Here is a 25,074-nt window from a genome sequence, read left to right on the forward strand (position 1 = left end):
TTTCCGTGATTGCCTCGGCAGGCCGCTGCCGAGAGGTGGATGAGGTTAGGCACTTCACCGATTGGGATGTAATAAGGAGTCCCGCTCTGTATATTAGACCTAAGCAGGTAGCACTGGATCAAATCATTGTACCACGTTCGAAACTGTCACGAATCTCCGTAGTGTACTGAAAGGCATTAGTTCCGTTCGTAAAGCTGAAGTCTTCGTGAAGAGGCATACCTTATTGTAGAATCGAGCCAGCTTCTGGTTGAATTGTTTGTTCTTCTCGTTGATATATGTGACGTCGGGTTCTTCATCGCCGCGGCGCTCCCTGCGCTTCTTAAGTCGGACCTCTTCGGCCTTTCTCAAATCTGCGACCAATTTGTCGACTCCGGCTCGATCCGGCTTGTTCTCCGTAAAACCAATCGTATCTGCCGTCGAGTAGAAAGTACCGTTCTTGTCGACCGCAATCATCTCACCGTCGTTGGTTTCAACGATCTCCAAGTCACCATTTGCAGCTGCCTTCTCGATCGCAGCCAGCTTCTCCCTTTCATAGGCCTCCATATCAGGCTGCATTTGGCGTAGCTGTCTTTTGTATACTTTCCGTGCATCCTGTGTGTAGTCCTGAAACGCAACATCATCGCGGTGACGCTGCTTCTTCTCCATACGCCGATCCCATTTCTCGGATTCGTCGATGGTCCAATCCCAGGCTCTCTTACGCTCGAAGTCTTCGCCGGCAGCCTCTGTATCTGCTTTGAGAAGGTTGTGAGATGCAAATGCGTGCTTGCGCGACAATGAAGAGAGCAATGCAGGATCTGTGGCTAGACGCTGGGTTTCGGCCGCCGTTTCTTTCAGGTTGCGCTCAGCTGCATTTTTCTGTTTGAGCATCAGCACATACACGACTTTCGGAAGGCAAGCGAGAAGCTGAAATGGTGGATCAGTTGACGGTTGCGACCGGGTTACTCACAGCACGAGCTTGAAGGGCCTTAAATCTTTCTTGCCGCTGGCGAGCTTTTGCAGCTGCATCATCTTCTTTGCTCTCTGCCTTTTCGGATGAGGTCTTCTGTTGAGACTCTTCCGAAGCTGCTGGCTCAGCAGGAGCTGCATCAGACTGAGTCTGGTTTGAAGCGGCGTTGGCGTCGGAAGGCTTCGCCGCAGACACTTCGTTAACGCGCTCAGCAGGCATAATCGTGGCAGTCGCGCAGGTCCTTCAAGGGTTCTCTTTGAAATACGCGTCGAATCAGGTATGAGATTATATTGTAAGTCTTCAAGACGATCGTAAATAGAGGCTAGGCGAGATAGACGGAAGCTGGATGCAGGATCAATGATGAAATTCAATCGACGACAGCGCTCAGGTATTCTTGACCACCAATCCTCTTACCGCCTTTAGAATAGCTTGTATTTTGTACTCACGCTCCAAATCTCCCTGCCACCATCGATATTTCAGGGCGACATTATCGAATTATGATTCTCCTGGCAATGCAGAGTGGCAGATGGCTTACTTTTTGTGTCGCCGGGTTGGCCATCCATTGAAGCATCTCAGCCTCCCACAACGCTACAGATCGCAACAACAGTATCGTGCGCAATCCGCAATCACTAAAACAAAAGCCCCAAACCATGAACCTACTCCGTCTCAGATTCTTCGGTATGCGTTGACGGGAACTACAAAACTGTCGCGACAAGATGTGTCAAAGCAGGACTTGGACGACCATTTGAACGATGTGTTCTTAGGCGAATGGCGCCTGTCTACTCTACCTCCACCTTTGTGGAGCTCTCTCCGCCCAAAAGCCGCCGGACTTGATAGGGATGTGTTTTTCAAAGGTCTCGAGCATGATGTGCGGAATCTACGTCATCTACAGATCTTCATAGAAAGACACTTTAATGGACATGGGCCTTGTGTATTACTGCAGGTAGAAGAGGGTTGTAAACCTCTGGCGCAGGCGCTGGAACGTTGTCAACAACACCACTCGGCTGCGGAGATCCTTGTCGCTATCAATGCACTCGTTTCAAGACTACAGAGAATGCAGATGGATCTACCTAGGAAATTACACCTACTGGGCATGTACTACGCATGCCTTTCTTACTCTACAGCTGCTCTCGAACGACATCTGAGAGGTTCACTTGCTATCAGCCCCACGCGGTTTAGTTGGGCCTCGAGTGTCCCCCTGGTAGATGCGCTTTACATGTCCATCCGATCCTTCGAGCTTCAAGGGGATCATCCAGATACCGGTTCAATGCTCAAACAAGTGACTGGCGAGCCCGGTGCCGATGATGCCTCAGCAGTCACTTTGCACTCCATATTGTTCTGGGCTGGACGGAAAAATTCGAAAAGGACGACGTTAATTGGACGGTATTTTAGATTGCTCGTCAAGCTAAAGAGCCGTGAATTGCTTCATCGTGTATGGCGCAAGGTTGTGAGCCTTTTGTGGGCCAGAGCAGCCGATCGCCGTTTTTGCGATGCCTATTCCTGTATAACGGCTCTGGTAGTGGAAGGAGATGTCGCCAGGGCCACCACGTATCTGGAACAAATCTCGAAGCGCTGTGGTAACGCCCTTCCTCATATATCAGGGTTCAAAGGTCTGAGTGTACTTCTCGCTAATCAAGAAGTTTGCGAGTCGCTATCTCGTCTCTGTGGCGAGGATGAATACCTCAAGATACTCGAATTCCACCTCGAACACATGGAGAAGAGGCTAGGGATCAAGTGGCTGCCCGAAAGATCTCTTCACACTAGTATATCTGACCTCAGTTACAATGCGACCGGACAGCCTCTTCTTACGATGGATGGAGACAGTACTGGATACGAAAGCAGCGAACGCTTGATTGCCGAAATGCACGCTTTAGGTTGTTCTGGATCGCTTTCAGATCTCACCAGACTTGCCAATTGCTTAGACGAGCATGGAGGTGAACATATTCCGGTTGTTCAATCATCGGCTGAAAATACACCGCTAGAGCTGGCCTGGGTACCTCAACGCTGCCCCGTCGATGTCCTAAACTCTTCTGAGGTGAGATCTGGGGAACACACGACAAACTCACCTTCCTCCCTAGGTTTGATCCGGCTCGACCCTGAAAATGCCGGGTTGTCATCAACAGATACTCGCTCGCTGCACTTGATACAGCTTGGATATCTAATCATAAAGCCCAAAGCACCCAGTGCGGAGCACGAATGGAGAGAATCGGGCCATATAGTAGCCCTGGACCGCGCTTCAGGCCAACTCTTCGCAGTCTTTGTGGGGAAAGCTCAGGGCCAAATAAGCCTGGGCATCCAGTCGCATATCCCACGAATACCATTCGATCTCAAATCGATAATGAAAATCGAACTGCGAAGCGACTTAAACGGAACTCATCATGGAGACAATCATTCGTCACCGGAATTTGATATCACCAAATGCTATCTTGATGTGGATCCATGTAAAGATTTGGTGATTTGAACGCGCGCCACTTGCTTTCTTTGGTTGCTATCTCAGATCAGTTCACCACGGGTAAAGTACCTGAGCAAGGCGAGCCATGGTGCCAAACCAGCCCGATTGCCAAGTGTAAGGCTCATATTGGATCTACAAAAGCTGCATTTCCTAATGCCAGCCGCTAGTTAGCATTAGCTAAAAGAGCTGAATTCGGGACGGTTCGGATCTCAACAAAGTGAGCTGCATCTGCCGCGCAAACAAATACCGATTATCAAGTGTGGCTTGAGACCGTCAAGACAGGATATCTCGGCGTGGCTGTAATAATGTGATTAGGTAGTCTTCCCCGCGCGACTTGGGCAGCGATCAAGCATCGATGGAGCAAGGGCGCGGACACCTGCCTGTCTGTCAAAATAGTATCTGGGGCCCATCAGAGCCTGAGCCGCTATTTTAGCTGTCCCCATGCCGCCGAAGTTTGTCCTCCTAACATCTTCGCGACCCGAAGTATCTAATGATTCTGATTTCGGATGATCCTATACGGCCCTTTTCTGGCATCCTTTGGAGATCTGATGGCGATAATGGATTGTGCGTTGTCTTATCTTTCCTCTAAGGTGCACTGAGCCGATCTATGAAGGCGAAAAAAAAGACGTATCCCCAAGTTTAGTATATCTGGCTACTGGGTTTGGTTTACAAACTCGACCCTAGTGGGCGTGTCTACCTATTTCCGTACCTGGCAAGTGTGGCGCTCATTGTGGACGACTTTCTTTTCCTAGACACCTTGATGGTAATGGGCAGATCCTAGGAGCGAGTTCTATGGCTACTAGGTGGTCTCTTCAAGCAAATCGACTTCAATTAGTGTGCATGCAAAATACCTGAGAATTCCGGGATTTATTGGCATATGCAACACGACATTATCTCATTATTTCCTCCCGAATCCCGGAACTGCTGGTCAGATTGACTGCCTTTGAAAGACTCTAACTTTTTGGAATAATGCACTGATCAGATGAGCGTCTTGTGCGGATTGTCAGCTGTTGTTCAACAGAATCACCTTGCTCTGGTCCGCTCAAGTATGGCAGCATTATCGGGATGAGGCCGCGGCCGTCCCGGTGGCATTCAAGCATTCTGTGATTTTTTCCGACCATGCTTGGTGATTTTGCTGCAGGCTGACGATGGTGGGCTACTCCCTCATTCGGACCCTTGCATTTTCACGACCAGGAATCACTGTGCAGGAATAACATGGCATTGCAGGAAGCACGGGGAATAATCCTCACGCCCCTGCGATAGCCAACGGAACGATAGACTCTCTGCAAGCTCGATCGAGGAAGATTGGCTGGCGGAGTTACATGAGATGACAATGGTATGGAGGACTTCGGACAAATGTTGACTCCGAAATTTGAGTCTATCCTCGCTGCTCGCAAGATTTCCACGATCCCAGTGTGACCGGTCAACCATTACTGATATCGAGGACGGATCACATAATCCTTGGTGTACAGAATGCCTAGAATCCTTGGCAGAAGGATTGAATCAAGGTGTGTGACGTATCAACCATCCTAAAGGAAAAAGGCAACCTCGCATTGCGTTAGCTCTCTTTGTGTGCATATTCCTGCCCTGGGGAAGAGCGAATGCGAAATTGAAGGCAAAAGGAACACATGATCGCCGTCGAAAACTTGAAGTCGAGTGCCCACCTTGGTCGAACTGCGCCACATTCTCTTCAGCTGGAATGTTGAAACGATGTGATGCAGGTATGGGGATCGTGCCTGGCTGTTAATTGAGGTAGGGCCGCAAGCAAATGAAGCGCCGAGTAGCTCTTTTGTAACTTTGTCCCTGCCACTAACTCACTAGTACTATCTATTGTTTCCTGGGTCTTGTGAACTGCGGGGAGATCGAATCACTTCAACCGTTCCCTGCCATCGCGGTTCGGTCATTTAGAACCGAAACCCTCCACGGCCCGTTCTGAGAGAACATCTGGAGCTTTGATAGGTTTCCAATAAGCGACCCTCATTTCTTAGTCTTATATCGAATGAGTCAAATGACCTAGTATAGCAACGACATCAGTCCATCACCATCTCTGAAGATCCTTTGGGGCCCTTCCTGGATCTGATTTTGCATCCACCGACGAAGCTTTTCATACCGATGCAGATCAGGAGGAAAGAGACATTATCTTTCGTGTGTGCTTGCATCACGGAGTATTTACTCGGTACTGAGCACACAGATAAGTTCCGACATTAAATACCTCTCCACATACGGAGTAGAGAGGTATCCATCAGAAAAGGAATGCCCTTGATGGATCAGCAATTCGGCTACCTAGTTAAGGTAGGTCCACTCTAAAGACTGCCATCAAAGCGGGAGGATTTTCCGACCGCTAGACTAGATTCTCGCCAGTCTTTATCTCCTGAGGACCTGGTATCTTCTCCCTACGGAGGTACTCCGTACTGGATCATCAAATCGCCATCCCATTTTTCCAAAGGCTTTGATGATCCAATCGCGAAAAGACGGTTCTGAATTGCGACCAATCAATCAATATCCCGTATATGGCGTCCAGCGTCCTGGTTACACCAGATCGCATGTTACTCCTGGCTTCCATAGTACTACTACGGAGCAGATACTCTATTAGTCTATTTCCTAGAAATCCTCGATACTGATCATCCGTATGGTTCGCTGTGGGGTTTATATTCCGGATTTATTGGGCACTGACTGGTCCCGCTGGTTTGCAAAAAGTTCTACTCTGTACTAGATACCTTAAAGTACCATCGCAGTCCACCAGTAATCTCGGCTCGCACCATAGTGAGTCCCGAGAATCCTAGACTCCCTGGTCCCTGCTCTGTTGTTTGCTCTCCGATTGCGGATACCTACAAAACAATACACACAAATCGTCCATCCAACAAAACCAGGCAGTCATTACCCTAATAGTATTATTGTTACGGGACCTCCGGATACAGTCAGGGATCAGGGATCAGGTATCAAAAGTTGCAACCCCTTTTCTGCCATTATCCATGCTCATTGCCTACTGTATAACCTAGTATATCTGATCAGTTGCCTGGTAAGGTAGATAGACTCTCGCAATAATGAATCCTGGAACCTGGAGCGTTTCGCCGCACCCTAATAATTAGGCTTCCACTATATCCACTTTGCAATCCACGGTTCCAGTCCCAGCCTTCTTTTTGTTGTTCTTTGTTCTTAGCTGGAAACTATGCATCTATCTGAACCATCATAGTATGGATATTTAATATTAGAACTGTTCCGCCCTTTCTTCGTCTACTTTCGGAAAGCAGCAAGTGCATTTTCTCCTCCATCGGACTCGTATGTAATTTTAATTTTGATTATGATTTCTATTCTCTACTCTTCCCAAGCCGCACTCAGATAAGGAGACTTACATTGTAATTCATCTGCCAGGGACACACTGTTGTTGCCGTTGCATGGTCGGCTGTGCTTGTCTTTACTCTTTTCTTTGCTCATTGACACACACACACAAGGACTCGGGACAACTGCTAGTGATTATTATTTACTTACCGACAGAACCGTCGGGAAGGTCCGCCTGGCATCCTGGCTGCGTTGGCTCCATTTAATCCTCTACTTGAGCTGGGATTGGCTGATTTGAAGTTGCTCTCCGGTGTTGTTCATCCCAGGGTCAGTACCTTAGTACTACGTAGTACTCTACACCCACCCATCCTTCGGAGCATCATCAGCCTCTCTCCCATTCGGCAAGCAGCTGCTTGTCCTTTGCTGATTCGACTCTTTCGTTTCAGGCCCTTGTATTCTGTTTTCTTAAGCATGTGTCTTTCAAACTCCCTCCAATAATAATCTAAAGGGTGGAGAGCAGCTGCGCCTTACGACCGTGGCCCGCACGTCGTCGTCGTTGTCGTCGAACAACACCAACGTATATGCAATGATTCATGCTAACCAGCATACTCAGATAGATTCGACATTATTGATCCACATCGAATGATCTTCTTTAACTAGTCACCGTTTATTGTTCCAACAGAACCAAGATCAACTGTCTATAAGTGTCTTGCGTCCCGACCTTGTTATCATCAACGCGCAGCATCCAGCTATAAGCAATAAATGTTCCCTGGTCTTCGCAGAACGACAACATCAGTTGGCTTCTCTGCACCAATCAGGATATCACTCAAGTCCCTCGCACAGTCAAGCCTATTCTCCAACCGCATTCAGTCTCATTCACGGATGCCTCGCTTCCTTGCATATCGCGGGACCTCGCCCTCTGCCTTCTTCTAACACGCAGTGAACGGTTACACGGAGGCAAAGGGGGATAGTTCCCTCGAGCACCGTCGCGGTTCTGCATAGATGTCGGACACGCCGTTTTCACAATGGAATTATTCCACTTCCGTCAGCCGATGTCTCAACTCGAAAAGTTCTGCATCCCTCAGTAAACAGGGCGAGGTGACGCCGAACCCAGCTTCTTCCTACTCTAAGCATGAACCGCCGCCGCCGTTTATCTTTCAAGGCACCCAAGGCTACGATCCGCCAGTCATCTCCCCTGCGACCGAGTCCCGATTCTCTTCTTCTGTTCACTCTTGGGTCGGCGGCGCCGAGCAGAGGTATAACGGCGCCTCTGCCAGTGCTGATTCCTTACCACAGTTAAAAGTACTGCAGAGCGGTCAGCCAAGGGGAGCGGATCATTGGGAGAGAATCGCGGCTGCCAGTGCGGATTCTATAGGCCAAACGAAAATGCGATGGAGCGGTTCACCAACGGATGCAGATTACTCCCAGTTTCCTCACCAGGGGGTCTCAAATCACTATCATGGACAGATTTCTGTTAGCCCCAGAGAGCATACAAGGGACGTCGATTCTTCGTAAGTCATCCGCTCACTCAACACCAAAAGAGAGGAAGGGGGAGAGAAAGACGGATAACTCAATGTGCATGGAGATATCTCCCGGACGGCTCCTGTTTCAATCATCCATCAACCACAGTGCTAACCAACTCCTTTTCGTATAGTAACTCCACGACAATCCCCAGTCCTGTTCATTCTGATCGCAGCTCAGCAGCGCTTAATGGCCGCTTAAATCTGTTACAAGCCCTACCCCCGCAACCGCCGCGACAAGTCTCGTCAGGCATCCCGATGGGATTCGATCGGTTACTCAATCATTCTCCAGAGCCTTCGCCGCCCCCAAGACGAGTCTCGGCGTCCCCACGTTACCACCTGCACATTCGACAACAACCCATAGCTGCTCGGGCTTGCGGTGCTGGTGATAGGGACCGGCGACCAGTAGATCCGCCGCCGATCATCCAGATGCTGCTCACCGACTTCGACCCGCAATCACAGGCCGATCTGGACACCCTTCAAGATCCTCGGCTTACCGTCGGCTGTCTGCTTCTCCCAGTATCAGCAGCGAATTCGTGGCCCGGCTCGCCCGAAGCCGATGGGTTGTGCGCAAACCGAGAGGACCGCACGACCTCTCAAAGGGCCGAAGAGAATGGTCCCGGCCAGGGCACGCCGCTGCTTTCAGGGAAAGCTTTTGTTTCGCCTTTCCACGTCGAATTGGATCCAGATCCCCAGACAGCCCCGCCTCATCCCACAAGCGTGGATTACGGGGTAGAGACGAAGCCTGGAGCGGCCAGTCCTACCAACGGCTTGGATCTGGCCAAAGTGCGAGTCCCCGCAACCTTCTTCGTCTTCCCCGATCTCTCGATCCGGTCCGCTGGCGTCTACCGGCTCCAGTTCCGGCTCATGAACTGGGGCCTTGTGGAAGACACAGGCCAATCCATGCCCGTCCTGGCCGAGGTCTGGTCCGACCCCTTCCGCGTGTATCCCGCAAAAGACTTTCCTGGAATGCGGGACTCATCGCCTCTGACCGAGGCTTTGAAGGAGCTCGGGTTCGTGGAGCTCAAAACCCGTGGCAAGGGGAAGGGCAAGGGGCGGCGGAGATGACGTGCGATACAAGGTCGATTTCCTGCAACGAGATCATGACTTGCATTATATATCCTTTTTCTTATTTCTTTTTTTCGGGGGGCTCATTTTTGGTCGGTCATACAGGGAGCTCGACAGGCGTTGGATGCTCATTCTTGGACTATGTTACTAATCATTTTACGCACGGAGAGCGTGCATTCACGACGGGATGATATGAGAACAACTGGTCGATACCATCTTCGTTTTTCGTTTTCTTGTTCTTGAAAGTCCAAAGCAGATGAGCTTGATGATTCATTTATGATTATAGCGTTGGCCAGAATGCGTTCTACATGGTCGGATGACATCTTCTGAATATATTGAAATATCCCAGGTCACGCGCCTGATGAATTGATGTCTTGCAAGACAATAGATCCGGTTTAGGGCGTCCATTAGGCTGCAGTATGGTGACTAGATGCTACGACAATAAGCAGAATCACAGTGCTCCGTAGGAAAAATCTCATCCATTATGGGTATCAGAGAAACATACAGACATGTAGAGGCATACGGCGGATCAAACATCCAGCAGCTCAGGAGGTATACCAATCTCCTGACCCTGCTCATCCCACTGCGCCTTGATCCGCCTAACGAGGGGCCCTAGCGAAGGTGATCCCTCGATCTGCTCTAGCAATTGCAGCCCCCGAGCTGCGGAGCCATCCTCCCGCAGCAGCACCGCCAGAACCACGACCGCTTGCTCACTCCCATGGCTGGAAGCTAAGTCGTACCATTCTATCGCTAGCTTGCGGTACTCCGCACGAGGCTGCGGCCCGAAAACACTTGAAAACAGAGCAGAGAGTTTCCCACGATTGCTCGGTTCACTCGTTCGCAAGGATGCGCTTGAGGCTGGCTTTGTGGCTAGTTCCACGGGGGCGCTGGCCTTGGCCTTGGCCTCGGTCTCGCGCACCCCTCGCCGCGGGTACCGTCCCAGCGAAGTGAGATAGTAGAAGTTGGCGAGTCGGCGGCACGCCTCGGCGTTCCCCGCCGTCGCGGCCCGGCTCATGCAATCCTCGTACATGGCCAGATCGCCCGCTTGCATCCGCGCCGTGGCGTACTGGACCAGCGACTCGGGGTCTTGGTAGTCCAGCGCTGCGGAGCGCAAGAGGTCATCTGTCTGGGTTCCAGCCTCGCCCGTTTTCGTATTTGCGTTCGCTTGAGCTTGTGCTTTGTCCTTCAGCCACGCGTACACCCGCCAAGGCGGCTCGATGCGCGCCATCCCAAACCCCCCGTCTTTCGCGACGGGTACTTTGGACGGGTAGATGAGGGCCATGACCTGCTCGATGAGGCGGAGGGCATCGGCGTAGCGTTTCCGGAGGCCGAGGATCTTAGCGTGGAGAGTCATGGCTCGCGGGTCGCGGTCGTGGAGGGCGAGATGCTCGATTTTCTCGAGGGTCGGGGTGCGGACTGGGGCGGTGTTGCCCAGGGAGTTCAGGTATCTGGCGGCAGACATGAGGAGGGGGACGCGGGCGCCTGCGTGGGTGGTGGAGGCGAGGAGCCATTCTCGGAAGGATGGGTTACCGCCGGAGACGATGTAGCCAATTTGGAAGATGAGGTCTGGGTCTATGTGTGTGCTGGAGGGTTAGGGATGTGTCTTTGCAGGAATTGCAGAGGGTGGGTGGTGTCGCTCGCACCTGAGGATATCCCCCCGATGGCGTCTGCTGATGGCAGCTCTCTATGAGCTGTTTCCAGTAACCTTTTTGCAATATCCAGGAATGTGTTCTTCGTGACTTTGTCGTCAAGGAGCCCTTCGGCCAGCGCAGACATCCATAGCAGCGGTCCTTTCTCGTCGATGTACTTGAGCCGCGCTGTCAAGTCCCCGTGCGCGGGGAGGTTGAACAGGCCATCGCTCGAGTAGACCGGCCGGAGCCGCTGAGTCTGAGCCTGAGCCCGACGGGCGGCCGGAGATCGAGCTGCATAGCAGGAGGCTGTACAGTGAAATGGCCTGGTGGCTTGTGGAGATGTGGTTTTGTGTCTGCTAGTGCGTGGGGTGCGATAGTCCGAGAGACGGGTGTTGTTGGGGATATAACTGGTAGATAGGAAAAGTGGATTATCGTAGAGACATGGCCATCTTCGAAGGGCGTTGGATGTTCGTGCGAGCGACATCGTAGCTCAAGTGAAACTCGTGTAGGAGGTCTGCTCCGTACATGATCGGCGGAAGATTTGTTGCTTCGGAGGTGCGGCGGAGAGAAATTCGGAGCTGTACTGTACCGCGCTTGCATCGCAGGTGATGCTACAACCTTCCTTCAGCCATATGTATAATCTACAGTTGACTACGTTGCATTAGAGATGAGAAGCATGCTTCAGAATTACGAACACCATAACGATCGACAAGAATCGACCAGAAAAGAACTATCCGTCCAGCTTGTATCCAGATTGTCCAAACAAAAGTTGATAATGTACATTTGCCGCCTGTTTCCCGCTTTCCAGTTATATCAGGAACCGTGTAGAGATATATGACGGAGAAGTAAAACACATAAAGAAGAGGCGGTGCAAGACATAAAACTCCGGCAGGATGATGCAGTCCAACCCACAGCGTACAGATCCACACAAGCCCCCATCGCTCATTCCGCAGACAGAAAAAGAGGATGACCAATTGATAAAAATCATCGCGCCCCCTTTTTTACTCCATGACAACCTTGGCACCCACGGCCTTCAGGGTCTCGATGATCTTCTCCGCCTCCTCCTTGGGCACAGACTCCTTCATCATCTTGGGTACCGACTCAACGAACTTCTTGCTGTCGACGAGGGACAGGCCGAGCAGACCCTTGATCTCCTTGATGACCTTAGCCTTGGAGGCGGCATCCACTGTCTCAAGCTTCAGGTTGAAAAGAGTCTTCTCCTGCGCGGCGGGAGCAGCCTCTTCTTCCTCAGCAGCGGCGGGAGCGGCAGCACCACCACCAGGAGCGGCAGCAACGGCGAAGCCACCAACGGGGAGGTCAGGGATATTCAGGCGGGACTGCACAAGAGACTAATGTCAGTACAGAAACGACACAGCAGTATAATCAAACCCTCATCAAGGGTTGATGAGATACACCAAATGCCAAATGGTGGACCGAATTGCGATACCACCCAGGACACGCAGAAAACCGACCTTCAAGCTGGCAACGAGATCCGCTGTCTCCAGAAGCGTCAATTGGCTAATCTGATCAACAATCTGGGTGATCTTAGGATTGGCAGGAGCAGCAGCCTGCGCCTCTGTCGAGTTCCACCTCCGGCTGGGTGTCCGCTGGCTCAGATATGTGGTGGAAGAGATGCGAACGGAGGGACGGACGAGCTGTCTGCAGCAGCGAGCTGCGGCCTGCGAAGTGAGCGACATGTTGGACGGCGGAATTGACGGTCGTAACTGGAGAGACGAATGGAGGGTGGTGGGACAGGAACGATGAAGGGCCTCGACAACGCGATCAACCGATACTCATGAAAAAGAAAGTCCAGCTTCGGCCCGGAAAATCCAGATAGTCACGTGACAACACCCCGTCAGTCAAGGTCACCATACTTCCGTGACAGATTCATTCATTGACAAGATATAGCGATTGGGAACAAGAAATGAACGTTATTACTACCAGTCACACTAGGTTGAGAAGCATAAGATAGTATTACCACTATAGTCAAATGACTTATACATATTGTCTCAAATTTCCAGTCAATATACTTTTCGTAAGATCATGCCTCTAATAGCATCCTGCATTGTGGCCCCTTACTATAAAGATTTCGTCAGAGCTAAAAACATTTAATCTTCATCCCAGTTGGGGTTAGGGCCTGGAGGCTTTGGACCACCCGCCTGTCGGGCCACAATAATCTGATCAACACTGAGGACTGTCCGAGCGGACTCACTGGCCAGACGGATGGCCCAGCTCTTTGATGCCAGGAGGTCCAGAATACCTTCATCAACTGCATCCAAGGTACCGGTCGAAGAACCAGCCTCCAGATCAACACCTGTAGTCCAGTAGGGCTCTTCCTCCTCAGAGCTGCCCTCTTCAGACTCCTCCGACTCGGAGGCCTTGGTCGTGCGGTGGTGTGCTGTATAGAGACGTGAGAGAACCTCCGTGGCGTCTAAGCCAGCGGACTCCGCGAGAGTACGAGGAATGACCTCGAAAGCCTCGGCGTATTTGCGAATGGCATACTGGGGCAAACCGGGGGTCTTGTCAGCAAAAGCCGAGATCTTCTCCACGAGCTGAATCTCAGTAGCGCCAGCGCCAGGAACAAGTCGAGGGTCCTTCGTGATAGCCTTGACAGCATTGACGCCGTCGTCGATGGCACGCTCGACGTCGTCTAGGTGGTTCTGAGTCGCTCCACGCAGAACAATGGTGGCGGTACGCGTTACAGCGTTGGCTTCTTCCTGACGGAAAACGGTCACACGGTCACCACCAATCTCAGTGGTCTCGACAACGTCAACGCTGCCCATCTCGTCGGGCATGGGAGCGCCAAGACGAGCCAGAGGCGTAGCGCCAACGACACGGCAGAGACGGCGAAGCTCGAATTTGGAAAGAATCTTGATGACAAGAATGTTGAATCGGTTGAGATAGTGCAGAGCCAAGTCACCGACGGAGGAGCCAGCAACGACAACACGGAGTCCGGAGTCGTAAAGCTCCTTGATGGTCGACTCCAGGCGCTCCTCCTCTCCCTTTGAGAAGTTGAGCATCTCCTGGGCATTCTTCAAGAGCACGGTGCCCTTGGTTTCGGTCTGAGAAATATCAATAGGACAGCTGAAAACTCCAACCTTTGCCTTGCGGGCCTTCTTGATGGTACCCTCAGGCTCCCGCCCGAAGACCATACCCTTGATCACACGGGATTGTTCCAAGCTACCACCCATGATCTTGACGACGCGAACATTGTCGACATTGAAATTGACGGGATTCTTGGGCAGAACAGCGAGAACCGCCTCCGCAACTAACGATGACAAGAGATCCTCTGTTCCGGACTGCTTGCTGGCGACGACCGTACGAAGAGCCTTGCAGAGTTCTTCCTGAGAGCGCAGTTCCTTCAAGCGATCGACTTCGAGGTCTATCAACACAATTTCGGTCAGTAGATGAACAAAATGCGCTCGGAAGCGAGGCATATTGGATAGCCCCTGAAAAACGCGGTGAGAAAAGGAATGACCAAACAACTCACCCTCTAGTACTTTCAGAGCGTAAGTCTGTGCCTTTTCGTATCCCTGAGTAATATCACTCGTCTTCAAGCCCAGCCGTAGCAGTTCCTCGGCCTTCTTCAACAGCTCTCCCGCCAGAACGATGACCATGTTAGTACCATCACCCATCTCCGCATCCTGCTGCTGACTCGCCATGACAAGCAGCTTGGCAGCCGGGTGCACGATATCCAACTCGCGAAGAATCGTAGCGGCGTCCGACGTAAGTACCATCTTCTGCAGGTGGTTGATGACGATCTTATTGCGGCCGTAGGGACCGAGCGATGTCTGGACGGTCTTAGAGATCGCCTGGCAGGCCTCGATATTGCGAATGACGGCGCCGTCTTCAGCATCGTGACTGTAGCAATCGCGGGGTCAGTTACGTTGACTATCTCTGAGAGCTTGAATGCGTTGCTGAACCTCATCTCCTCAACTCGACGCGGAGTACGCTGAGCGGGACATTCCACAAAAAGGACGCGCTTACCTCTGGTATCCAGGCTTGAAAAGACCCGCCTGGCTGGGACCAGGCATAGACAACGACATTTTGAAGAAAGCTTCCCCTCGAAGCAAACAGAAAATTGAAAGAGGAAGAAGAAAGCAAGACAGTGCTATCACACAAGCTACGTGCTGCTCCGGGAATTTTTGATGGAGCTTTCGAGACGGTCAGGCGGCTGCGGGTGTTTGGCCGGTTTGCATCTGGAGGGGCTAGGGCATTTCCTTTTTGGGACATACAATAATACTCGGACTCATAGAGAGGACTTATCCTGGCAATTATATTTGATTTGCATGAGTCGTGATTTCATAATTATATGTAAGATTGTATCCTATAATACAAGCCAGGTCATCCCAGTAACCATCGCTCACCACCTGTAGTAGTCGTTTGAAGCTTGGCGAAATCCCGGCACTGCAGATTATTGTTTAGTCAAGCCCCAGGATGAGCGACTGGTTTGTTAGGAGCACTTACTGTAGTTGCCCAGGGTACTACATCCACTATCTTCATAGATTTCTTCGGCCTTCCCCAGCCTGGAACCTCGTCAGTACACCTCGGCAGATGGTGATGTCAGAGGTCTTACCATCCACGGATTGCTTCCATGCGGTTGTAGCTCTGGTAGAAAAGTCAGGTCACGGCACTGCAAGTCTCGGGGCGGATTAATACTCACTGAAGGGTGTGTTGACAGAAATTGGGGTGGTGCCTCCTGCTCTGCTTTTTGCATGCGCGCCCAACTGGCAGGATATGTGAGCCTTGAAGCTCAAAGTCGACGATATTTCTACCATAGATGCAGTGACCGGAGATAATGACTTACAGTCCCACAGCAGCCTCAGGATTGAAGCAAGCTTTTGACATCATCACTAGTCCGGATTAGCATCAAAGACATAATCATTCATGGCTGATGACCATACTCAAGCCAATGTTGTCTGCCTCAGCCTAGAAAGTCGTCAGCGTAGGGGTCATCTGCGGGGCAAGGAAGCAAGTCTTACCTCTTGTGTTCTCGAATTAGGCAAGCTGTACATTAGGTTGAGCAGTAGCGAAGGAATCTGGCCTGAAATGTCAAATAGCATGGAGATAAGGAATACCGCTCCAACTGTCAGGATGTTGTTGCTCATGCGTTCTGCCGGATGATGCGCGACGACGTGAGCGATTTCGTGGCCCAATACAGCTGCAAGCCCATCCTCGTCTTTACAAATTGGCAGAATGCCTGTGTAGACGAACACTTTCCCACTGTGTGTAGGGTCAGTAGCATACGACAACAGACCGTGATCTTGAAAGTTATGCATACCCAGGCAAAACAAAAGCATTGACCATACCGTCATCCTTGATGACATGAACTCTCCAATCTGCGCCTTCAATCGGCGCTTGCGGTATCAATCTGCGGAGCACGCGGTTCACCATGATGGTCAGCGGATGATTCTCGGGGAGAATCTTCCCGCGCGTTGATCTCAAAACCTCCTCATAGCTCTGTTGGCCCATTTTTAGTTCCTGGTGAGAGGAGACACAGTTGAATCGTCGGCGGCCGGTCATCTGGGAGAGAAGGCGTCAGAAATGAAGTACTGGACAACAAACGATTGAGCGCCATTCAATTTCCATTTTCCAAGGACCCCTCAGAAATCACATTGGACTTGTTATCGAAGACAAAAGAGCAAGCTCACCTCCACCGTCTCGACATTGCTGGTGTAGATACCGCCGATTACGACGCCAATTATCACAAAGTGGTATGGTCTCGCATTTGTCAACAATCGCTGAAAAAGCGTTCCGCGACTGGGGCCATCAAATCGCCGATATCTACCACCGCCGTATCCGTAGGATAGCCTGGCCGAGGAGGAGAAGTATCTGTTGGGAAAGCGAAAAGAAGTCTGCGAGGAAGATGTGGAGGCCCTTGAGGTGAGTCCAAGCGTTGCAGAAGGAAACCGTGGGTATCGGAATGGTTGGCCGGAAAAGTAGGAAGAATCGAGGATAGGAGCCGCGATGCGCGCGGCCGACTGCGACGAAGACGGGATTGTTGATCGCGCTGTAGCGCTGCGGAATATAGCGCGGGCTATCGGTGAACGTAACATGGCGACCACAGATACATGCTATCGCAGATCCTGGACTCGGATAAGAGGAGTGATGGCAGGAGTCTGGCGGAAGATAATGCTGGTTTGCCGGAAGTAGGAATCATCGAGAAGCGGAGAGAGCAGCCGCTATGATGGTAAGCTTAAACATGCTGCTGCTACATGTGACAGCCCCAATCTCGCGCCATGTTGCTAAGGTATCAACAATGGCTTTCTACATCAAACAAGGTTTTACATCACCTACACAGAGAACTATTAACCTCTCTAAAAAAATACAGCGAAATTCGAAACAATGCATTCTTGTATTCTTGACAGTCGACTACAGCTGAGATCCCGCCGGTATTTACGTCATTATATATTTTGCCCGATCCACATCAATTTGTTTCAATGACAGTCATGTATTTACTAGCATTCTGATCACTTTGAACATCCGGAAACATAAACCGGCCAGGAACGCCAAAACCTTAAACACGGACAGGACAATGCCTCTAGCATCTACAAAGACTCTTACTCTTCGACAATACGTGTGATTGGGCCTGAGGCTCTCTCTGTTCAACTCTCCCGTGTCACCTTCATGCAGATTGGAAAAGAACAAAAGAGCGTCATACAAAAGCCCAGGCACACCTAACCTATGACTGAGTCGAGAGAGTGCCTGAGATGATTGGTACACAACCGCCGCACTTGACACCTATCTGGTCTACCCCATCCCGATACATGATAGCAGGCTAAGGCAAGTCTGCCTTGAGATATGTTTAGACACCACGTCATTGCATACACCAGGCTAGATCATGCTCCAAAAGATAGAGATGTATGGCCAGTGACTCAAGTGTGAGCCTCGCCTCTTGAGACAAGAAAAGCAGTATTCACTTCTATTTTGGTTAAATCGAGGCTGAAACTCTCAGATATTGCGGGCGCTTAAGGATTCGAGGTGAATTGCTCCTGGCTTAAGACGAAATCATAGAGGGAGCGCTAAGTTTACATCTGGCGCTTAGCGATGAGGGCAAAGACGAAGATCCAGATTTCTAGAAGAGTCCTGTCAGAATCTAGTGGATGGCGAAGGACGTTGAGAGCACATGGCAGACTATCGATGCAAGGTCATAACCGCAGCGTGAGTTCATGCCGCTTAAGGTTTCAAGCTATGATCGTTCTTTAGTGTGTGATGGTGATTATGATGCAAAATAGGTTGATTCACTCAGAAAGTAAGAATATGAAAGTATATACATAGTCATCTCAAGATGTTGCTGCAACACTTTCAATGCAAGGAGAGTACACGTTGTGCTTCGTAGACCGTTTGAAAGACAAGTGAAGGAGATGAGCACTCTGGCTCTATCCTCTACATTGAACCTAGAGCTGGAAGAATCGGTTTGAGGACGGTTGAGTACACCACCAGGTGGTATTCGCCCACAATGAGGGGAACAATTTGAGCGTGCATGCCCGAATCGGAAGAAGGAAGGTCAGAGCAGTAAATTCCTCTTCCAGGTATAATTTGGCTATAAATAACGAGGAGTCTGATTAATTAGCTGCATCGAGGAGAGAACTGGGCTCCGATTTCAACACGGGGAAAGGAGCAGGGAAGAGTAACTAAGCGTCTACTCCCAGCCTTCGAAAGCTCAGCAGCCGAGAGTGCTTAGTGCTGATGTTCCATCGAGGCGATATTGTCACTTTGTCACCTCTTTCGATTAGTAAACCCGTTGTTGGATTCAACTACGTTGGGTTAACAGTTGGTTGCAAAGACCGCCAAATGCTCATGAACAAGATACTGTCATATTGATTTGTGTTAGACGGAGCAAGTCGCGATGATCGTAATACCAGAGATAAGACGGCAGTCTCTTTTTCGGCGGGTTATAGCGGCATAGGTAGGTAGTGCATTTCCCAGATGTAACTTTCTAAGGCACTTTGTCACAGCTTGGCATGTGCTTCTGACAGGGAATCCTGCAGGACTGTGATCGGCCACTCCAATCTACGATTGGCCTAGACACTGAATATCGCCGATAATGATTGCACTAAATCACACCAATTGGATCTGCAGCTGCAGGAATGTGATAAGAATCTTTGCGGGCAGGTGACGACGGGTGTCCAGTGAGAAGGATGATATTCGAATCTTGAGTAAACTTGACTTCATGGAGGCGGAAAAAAGGAGAGCAAGATAATGGAATACACCGAATACTAAGAGTACCTAATTCAAGCGATGCAGATGTTGAAGTGGGAAGAGAAGTTGGTACACATATACCGTGCTCTGACAAACAAGCGCATTGTTTGTGGAGTACCCCGAAGATTCGAAGAGTGACGGTGTGACTCGAGATCTAGTGTGCAGACCAGCCCCAGCTAAAGTTCCTTGACTGACAGATGTGCATTGGAGACACACAGTGGAGAGACACAGGGATTAGCCAACTATCATCACCAACTAGAATCAAGAGGTGTAGGAAATTCCGGCTAATTACCGTGATTAACAAGGATCAGAGCACAAGATTATTAATAGTAATCTTGGGGAAGATAGCTTGATCTGGGACAAATTACCAAATGGCTGACGGATTAACAGGCATTTGGCTTTCTACTTGGCGGCTAAATGTTACTAATTACGGCAACTTTAGATGCATATTGTAGTCAAATCCGAGCAGCCAACTTATCGACCATCTGATCCATCACAAATTAATCATCTTGGCCAAACTCTGTTGGTGTAGCACTGACCCGATCCACCCAGCACGGTTGGCTGCGGGTTTCCCGCTCTGCACAACACGATCCTGCTGAACCCTCGATGGCGTCCACCAGTATAAAGGCGTCCAGCCAATCACCTGTTGTACAGGGAAGCTTGGCTCATCCCGCTAAGGTTAGCCCCGCAAAGCCTTTCTGGTCATTCTGTGTTTCCGACTTTCTGTTGATTTCGTCCGCACGGTTCGAGTATTTGATTGGTGGGGCTGGGCAATCATCCTGGTCTCATGGTGCATTGTTAGTGCCCTAGGCTTCTTGCCCAAGAGACATCCATTGGTGCTTGTCAATTTGAACTGCTGGCTCTGCCAACTCTCTCTGCCTTCCCCTCTGCACTCTGGTCTCTGGAGGTACTCAGGATTCAGGAAGAAGTCACTGGAGGCTATGATTGCACTCAATATGGGTTGGTCCCCTTTTTCATGCTACGCCGCGATGATGAATGGCCATGATCCGTTATACACTTTCCAAAACCGGTAAGCAACTGAAAATTAGAGCTAATTCCCATTCTTGAGAAGAGATGAGCTATGACTTTCATTGGTTATAGAGGTTTATTATCGGCAAGGTCACGAGCAATTTGCCATACCTTTTCTACAGGACGATAACTCTGCTTTTTGCTGGCTCATAGCTAGCGAAGTATTTACCGTTTGCTGGTATCAACCAGGAGGAGCCTACAGTGGATTGTCGACATACGGCCTGCTTTGACTCTGCCATCCTTCGGCTATACGAAGTTATCTCTCACCCAAAAAATGATATTGTATCATGAACAAAGAATCAAGACAAACTAGCATATTAACATGCATAATGGTTGCACCAATTTCCCTCAATATCAGCATGGATCTGTTGGGCACAGACCTCGAGATGAGTCTAAATCCAATCAATTTCCCAGCCATGGACGGAGAGTCGAATCATCTCCGCATCATCCAGTTCATGGGCGCCAATTTGGACGCAGCAAATGTCCAGAATGATCACAATTATCCAAAATTAGCTCTGGCTAACTTCGCAGACCAACTCTTTACTAGCAGCGCAGGGAATGCTGCCGCTAGTTTTGCTTATCCCCCCTGCTAGTGTACTACGCCTGAGATGATCTCCCCTGCCATCCCCCGCTCGAGGCGTTCACCACTGCAAGTCCGTCCTCTCTCTCGGCTATCTGGTTCCAAAATAGAAACAACATGGCGTGCCTGTCGGGTGTGAACCTTGCTTTTAAAGGTTCATCAATCCCACAGTCACCGCCGATGTTTACTTATTACCTTGTCAGAGTTATACCATCGCCTTGTCCTTTGCATAGCCGCGCCTTTCTTTTCTTATCTCTAATATAGATATAGCAAAGGCTGCTGGTTCAGCTTTGCGACTTAATACTCGGTGTGACAAGCAACAGCTCCAGGCGACCTGTGTCCTGTCATTCCCGTCGTTTTTCACCCGCATCAGACGACTTGAATCGATACCGATAGAGACGAGTTTCTACAACTCTGCTAGCATAATGCCTGTTGCGTCAAGGAAGAAGTCCTCGGCCTCGAACGCCGTCAAGAGGGTCGATTCCACCCAATCGCCCTCGCCCGGTGAAGAAGTGTCCGTAGGGACATCGGAGAAGACCCCCAAGCTGCACAAGCGCTCTCGATCTGGTTGGTTACTCCATTGGCAATCGTCTTTATCCAGTTTCTATCTAGTCGAATCGTCTTATTAACGAGTCTAGGTTGTTTCACATGTCGTCTGCGCAGGAAGAAGTGTGATGAAAAGCACCCAGCCTGCGGTGCTTGCAGCAATCTCTGCGTGAAATGTGAATATAAGCGTCCGATCTGGTGGGGAAATGCCGAACAGCGAAGGATTCAAAAGGAGCGCATCAAGAATAAGATCAAGCAGACGAAGATGAATGAGCGCAACGGGTCCGCGACTGGTAGGACTACTGCACCTTCACTCACCTTACTTGTCTTTGCTCTAACTATAGGTCTACGATAGACCCATTAGCTCGCAGTCGCAATATGGCTGCCACATCGCCCCTGTCACCCGTATTCGAATTCAATCGCCCGGGTTACACCGAGACATACGATCTCTTTTCATCGCATCTGCCGACGCCCGGTCTGAACCAGACGATGTATGCACCTTACGCTCCATACGAGATCGATGTCAAGACAGAACGACAGACTTTTATCAATGATGTCCCCTTGCGCCACGATTCCTCGATCTCAACCTTTAGCACCTTTGCCGCTCCGCAGTTAAGCGTGTCCCTTCCCACATTCCCCGGCGAGGAGTGGTTACAAGATGAATATTTCTCTCAAGCACCGAATCTATCAGGTATTGACCCGGCGATTTGTGAGCAGAGTATTGGGCAGACGTATACTACATTGCAGTCAAATATTCCAGTCAGTGACCATGATCGTCCGTTACTCGACCACTTTATCCACAATGTCTTGCGCATCATCTTTCCGGTTCTAGAGGCGCATCAACGGGGCCACACACGGGCCCAGGCAATCCTGCAGGCGTTGGAAACCAACAAGTGCTATCTTCACTGCTGTCTCAGCGTTGCCGCCATCCACCTCAAGACCACCGAAGGATTCGTCGGAGAACAGATTGATCATGATATCATGCGCCACCGGTTTGAGGCTGTCTCTCAACTATGTCAGGCTCTCGGTGAGGACACCAACCATGAAGAGATCCTGGATGCCACGCTTGCTATGATCTTCTTCCACTGTTCCGTCGGTCCCGCGGACGACTATCTTCCCGACATCCCTTGGTTCGACCACTTTCAAGCCGCGTCGAATCTGGTCAACAGGCTCGGTCTCCCGACGGCAGTCCCTGATGGAAACCCGTACTTACTGCCTCCTTTCAGCATGACACTAACATCGTGGATCGACATCCTGGGTTCCACTATGCATGGGAGGACACCCCAATTCGCCCATACCTATCGTGCTAAGCACCTTAGCGGCTCGTCATCAGGTCTGCGGGAGCTCATGGGCTGCGACGACCGTGTCATGTACCTCATCTCGGAGATCACCTGTCTGGACGCGTTGAAGACCGAAGGTCGCGTAGACGCAATGGCCGTGTGTTCGCATGTGTCCGCTCTCGGACGACAACTGGAGTTTACCGAACCTGTGGATCAAACTCTGGAGCACCCGTTCTCGCCCGCTACAGGAGCCATTCGCCCCGAGATTCTGACGAAGAACATGACGACGGTCTTCCGCATCGCGGCCAGAATCTATCTCTGCAGCCTAGTGCCCGGCTTTGACCGCAACCAGCCAAGTAACCTCAATCTGGTCGCAGCAGTCGCAAACACCTTGAACTATATTCCCTCCGGCCCCAATGGTTTTGACCGCTCCCTCGTCTGGCCCCTGTTGATCACGGGCGCCTTCTCTGCGCCAACGAGCCATTTCAGGGCCGTGCTGGCCGAGCGCGCCTCTCTGCTAGGCGATCACGCCGACCTGGGCAGCTTCGGGCGCATGTATCGATTACTGCAGGAGGTCTGGCGACTTACCGACGAGCCGACGGACAATTACTACACGCCAGAGGAAACGTCGTCATCTTCAGCATCGTCGGGCAGTCCCGTGCCCAAGATCGAGAGGTCCGCATCTCCAGAGAGCAACGGTACAGGGTCGGGCATGAGAGAGATCAAGAAACAACAGGTCCACTGGCGGGACGTGATGCAGCGGAATGGCTGGCACTATCTGCTGATCTGAATTGGAAGATGTGTGTTTCCTTGCGTTTCTTTTCCGTTCTCACCCGAGATTGAGTCTCATGACGGCCGAGAATCCCTTGACGGGACTCGTGCCACTTGGCTACCAACTTGGAGATTCTGCGGACCACGCGCGATACGTCGATTCCGACATCGACGTTCCACTCGGGCAGCCGATCGTGCTCACGAATCCGACAAAATCCAAAGCAACAATCGGCGTTCCATTCTGTTCGGCACGACAGAGTCTTCTATTCCACTCTTTCCTGGTGCTGTCGAGTTTATATCCTGCAGGACAGTGAGGACATGACAAGCACATTTTTCTGGCGAGGCTGGCAAAGGACTTGCGGGGTAATTCTCAAGGCGCAAACTCATATGCAGTCATTTCCACTCAAATGGACATGGTTGTGGAGCCATTGGTGTTGTTGATTTTCTGCTTTGTGAATGATATCCAGTGGAGATATGATTCTGTTTGTTTTGATGCTTTATGATTCATTGATGTTATGTTTGTATGCAATGTCACTATATCCCCGACCACTTCCCATACTCAAAAGACCACTGCAGTTTACGCCTCCTCTGACAGAGCGCTATGTATCAGATTGATACCTCAGGAAAAGGTAGAGTCTCTGTCCATCTCATAGAGTAACTTGAATGATCTAGAACACCTGGTGTTTATTTACCCCAACGAACCAAGATGAGCTAAATAACAGAGAAGTGGCCCGGAATTCTGTTGATGATCTGCTACACTATCATTTGTACTATCTAGAATTGATTATGTTGATACCTTTAGCTCAGTGAGTTCGAGTGCACTTAAGGACACATAATATTACTGCAATGACCAAATTAGACCCTGGATCAGAAGATCATTGGATCATGATATTAGTATATAAGCATGCTGCCTAGCCATTAATTACAAATATAATTCGTAAAACTGACCCAGAAAGCACTAGTATAAGAAGGTTGAGGTATGCCACTACAAGAAGCTACATGAACATACCTAAGGGGCGTGTTGAATATCTGCTGCACTGTCATTTCCACCATCTAGAAATGGAATGGTTGTCTTGAGTCGACGCTTGACACCTTTTTAGCTCAGTGGGTTTGAGTGCACTCAACAAAATCCCCAGGCTAGAAGAACGAGGTTACGAGGTCAATGGTAGGTAGGTGGGTATTTGATGTTGCTCAGCCGAGTTAATATCCAGAACTATTGTTTTCTCTCTAGCTTGCCTTGACGATTCCTTGTTTGAGACCAGGGCTTGTACAGAGTTGAAAATGAAGAACAGCAAATCCAAATAAGGTCAAAAACCAACGAATCTTCTAACCCCGATCCCTATGTTGACTATCCCAGCTCAGCTCACCTGTCGTCATCCAGACCGGTCCCTGCATCCTCTGTTGTATTCATTGTGGAATTGGTTCAGCCCCATAGAATCTGTACCTTGGTTTTCGAGCGGGCGCGAATATCTCGAATTGGCCTCCGTTATACACAGCACCGGTTTCTGGATTATACATGCTATCCAACCAGTCTGCAAATGCCCGGCAATGATCAAGGAAGGCTGGGTTGGCAGATTCATATGATGCTCTACGCCATATGGGAGAAAATCCTGCTGAAAAGTTGCCAACATGGCGAGAGATATGGAGTTCAATCAGATCATCAGAGGTGATTGTCACATAGAATTCTGCCTTACAGTAAGGGCACCGACGGCTATCACCTGGACTCATGTATCGGAGGAAATAGTTTGCAAGCACATCAATCCTCTTGTG

The 25,074-nt window shown here is 50.3% G+C and overlaps 8 protein-coding genes across 8 annotated transcripts; 3 read left to right on the top strand and 5 right to left on the bottom strand.

The window, feature by feature from the left end:
- Positions 1–118: 118 nt before the first annotated feature.
- On the bottom strand, positions 119–1,165 carry NFIA_106250 (pre-mRNA-splicing factor SYF2; the record flags this gene model as incomplete). The annotated part of the gene is made up of 3 exons (XM_001267033.1): positions 119–166; positions 220–855; positions 947–1,165. 3 exons carry the CDS (start codon positions 1,163–1,165, stop codon positions 119–121), a joined length of 903 nt encoding a protein of 300 aa, XP_001267034.1.
- A 307-nt stretch (positions 1,166–1,472) lies between these two features.
- On the top strand, positions 1,473–3,407 carry NFIA_106260 (uncharacterized protein; the record flags this gene model as incomplete). Its single annotated transcript, XM_001267034.1, has 1 exon — positions 1,473–3,407. One exon carries the CDS (start codon positions 1,473–1,475, stop codon positions 3,405–3,407), a length of 1,935 nt encoding a protein of 644 aa, XP_001267035.1.
- Positions 3,408–7,679: 4,272 nt separating this feature from the next.
- On the top strand, positions 7,680–9,265 carry NFIA_106270 (velvet factor family protein; the record flags this gene model as incomplete). Its single annotated transcript, XM_001267035.1, has 2 exons — positions 7,680–7,933; positions 8,332–9,265. 2 exons carry the CDS (start codon positions 7,680–7,682, stop codon positions 9,263–9,265), a joined length of 1,188 nt encoding a protein of 395 aa, XP_001267036.1.
- A 529-nt stretch (positions 9,266–9,794) lies between these two features.
- On the bottom strand, positions 9,795–11,380 carry NFIA_106280 (uncharacterized protein; the record flags this gene model as incomplete). The annotated part of the gene is made up of 2 exons (XM_001267036.1): positions 9,795–10,837; positions 10,909–11,380. 2 exons carry the CDS (start codon positions 11,378–11,380, stop codon positions 9,795–9,797), a joined length of 1,515 nt encoding a protein of 504 aa, XP_001267037.1.
- A 517-nt stretch (positions 11,381–11,897) lies between these two features.
- NFIA_106290 (mitochondrial 54S ribosomal protein bL12m) lies at positions 11,898–12,593 on the bottom strand (the record flags this gene model as incomplete). The annotated part of the gene is made up of 2 exons (XM_001267037.1): positions 11,898–12,245; positions 12,369–12,593. 2 exons carry the CDS (start codon positions 12,591–12,593, stop codon positions 11,898–11,900), a joined length of 573 nt encoding a protein of 190 aa, XP_001267038.1.
- A 411-nt stretch (positions 12,594–13,004) lies between these two features.
- NFIA_106300 (chaperonin-containing T-complex subunit CCT8) lies at positions 13,005–14,942 on the bottom strand (the record flags this gene model as incomplete). The annotated part of the gene is made up of 3 exons (XM_001267038.1): positions 13,005–14,278; positions 14,387–14,757; positions 14,884–14,942. 3 exons carry the CDS (start codon positions 14,940–14,942, stop codon positions 13,005–13,007), a joined length of 1,704 nt encoding a protein of 567 aa, XP_001267039.1.
- A 526-nt stretch (positions 14,943–15,468) lies between these two features.
- Positions 15,469–16,368, bottom strand: NFIA_106310 (M48 family metallopeptidase; the record flags this gene model as incomplete). The annotated part of the gene is made up of 6 exons (XM_001267039.1): positions 15,469–15,504; positions 15,560–15,623; positions 15,704–15,749; positions 15,801–15,825; positions 15,879–16,119; positions 16,178–16,368. 6 exons carry the CDS (start codon positions 16,366–16,368, stop codon positions 15,469–15,471), a joined length of 603 nt encoding a protein of 200 aa, XP_001267040.1.
- Positions 16,369–21,132: 4,764 nt separating this feature from the next.
- NFIA_106320 (Zn(II)2Cys6 transcription factor) lies at positions 21,133–23,323 on the top strand (the record flags this gene model as incomplete). The annotated part of the gene is made up of 3 exons (XM_001267040.1): positions 21,133–21,274; positions 21,346–21,546; positions 21,618–23,323. The coding sequence occupies 3 exons, from the start codon at positions 21,133–21,135 to the stop codon at positions 23,321–23,323; spliced, it is 2,049 nt and encodes a 682-aa protein (XP_001267041.1).
- Positions 23,324–25,074: the final 1,751 nt, after the last annotated feature.

This window comes from Aspergillus fischeri, genomic scaffold (genome assembly GCF_000149645.3).
Source record: "Aspergillus fischeri NRRL 181 1099437636245 genomic scaffold, whole genome shotgun sequence".
Lineage (NCBI taxonomy): Eukaryota > Fungi > Ascomycota > Eurotiomycetes > Eurotiales > Aspergillaceae > Aspergillus > Aspergillus fischeri.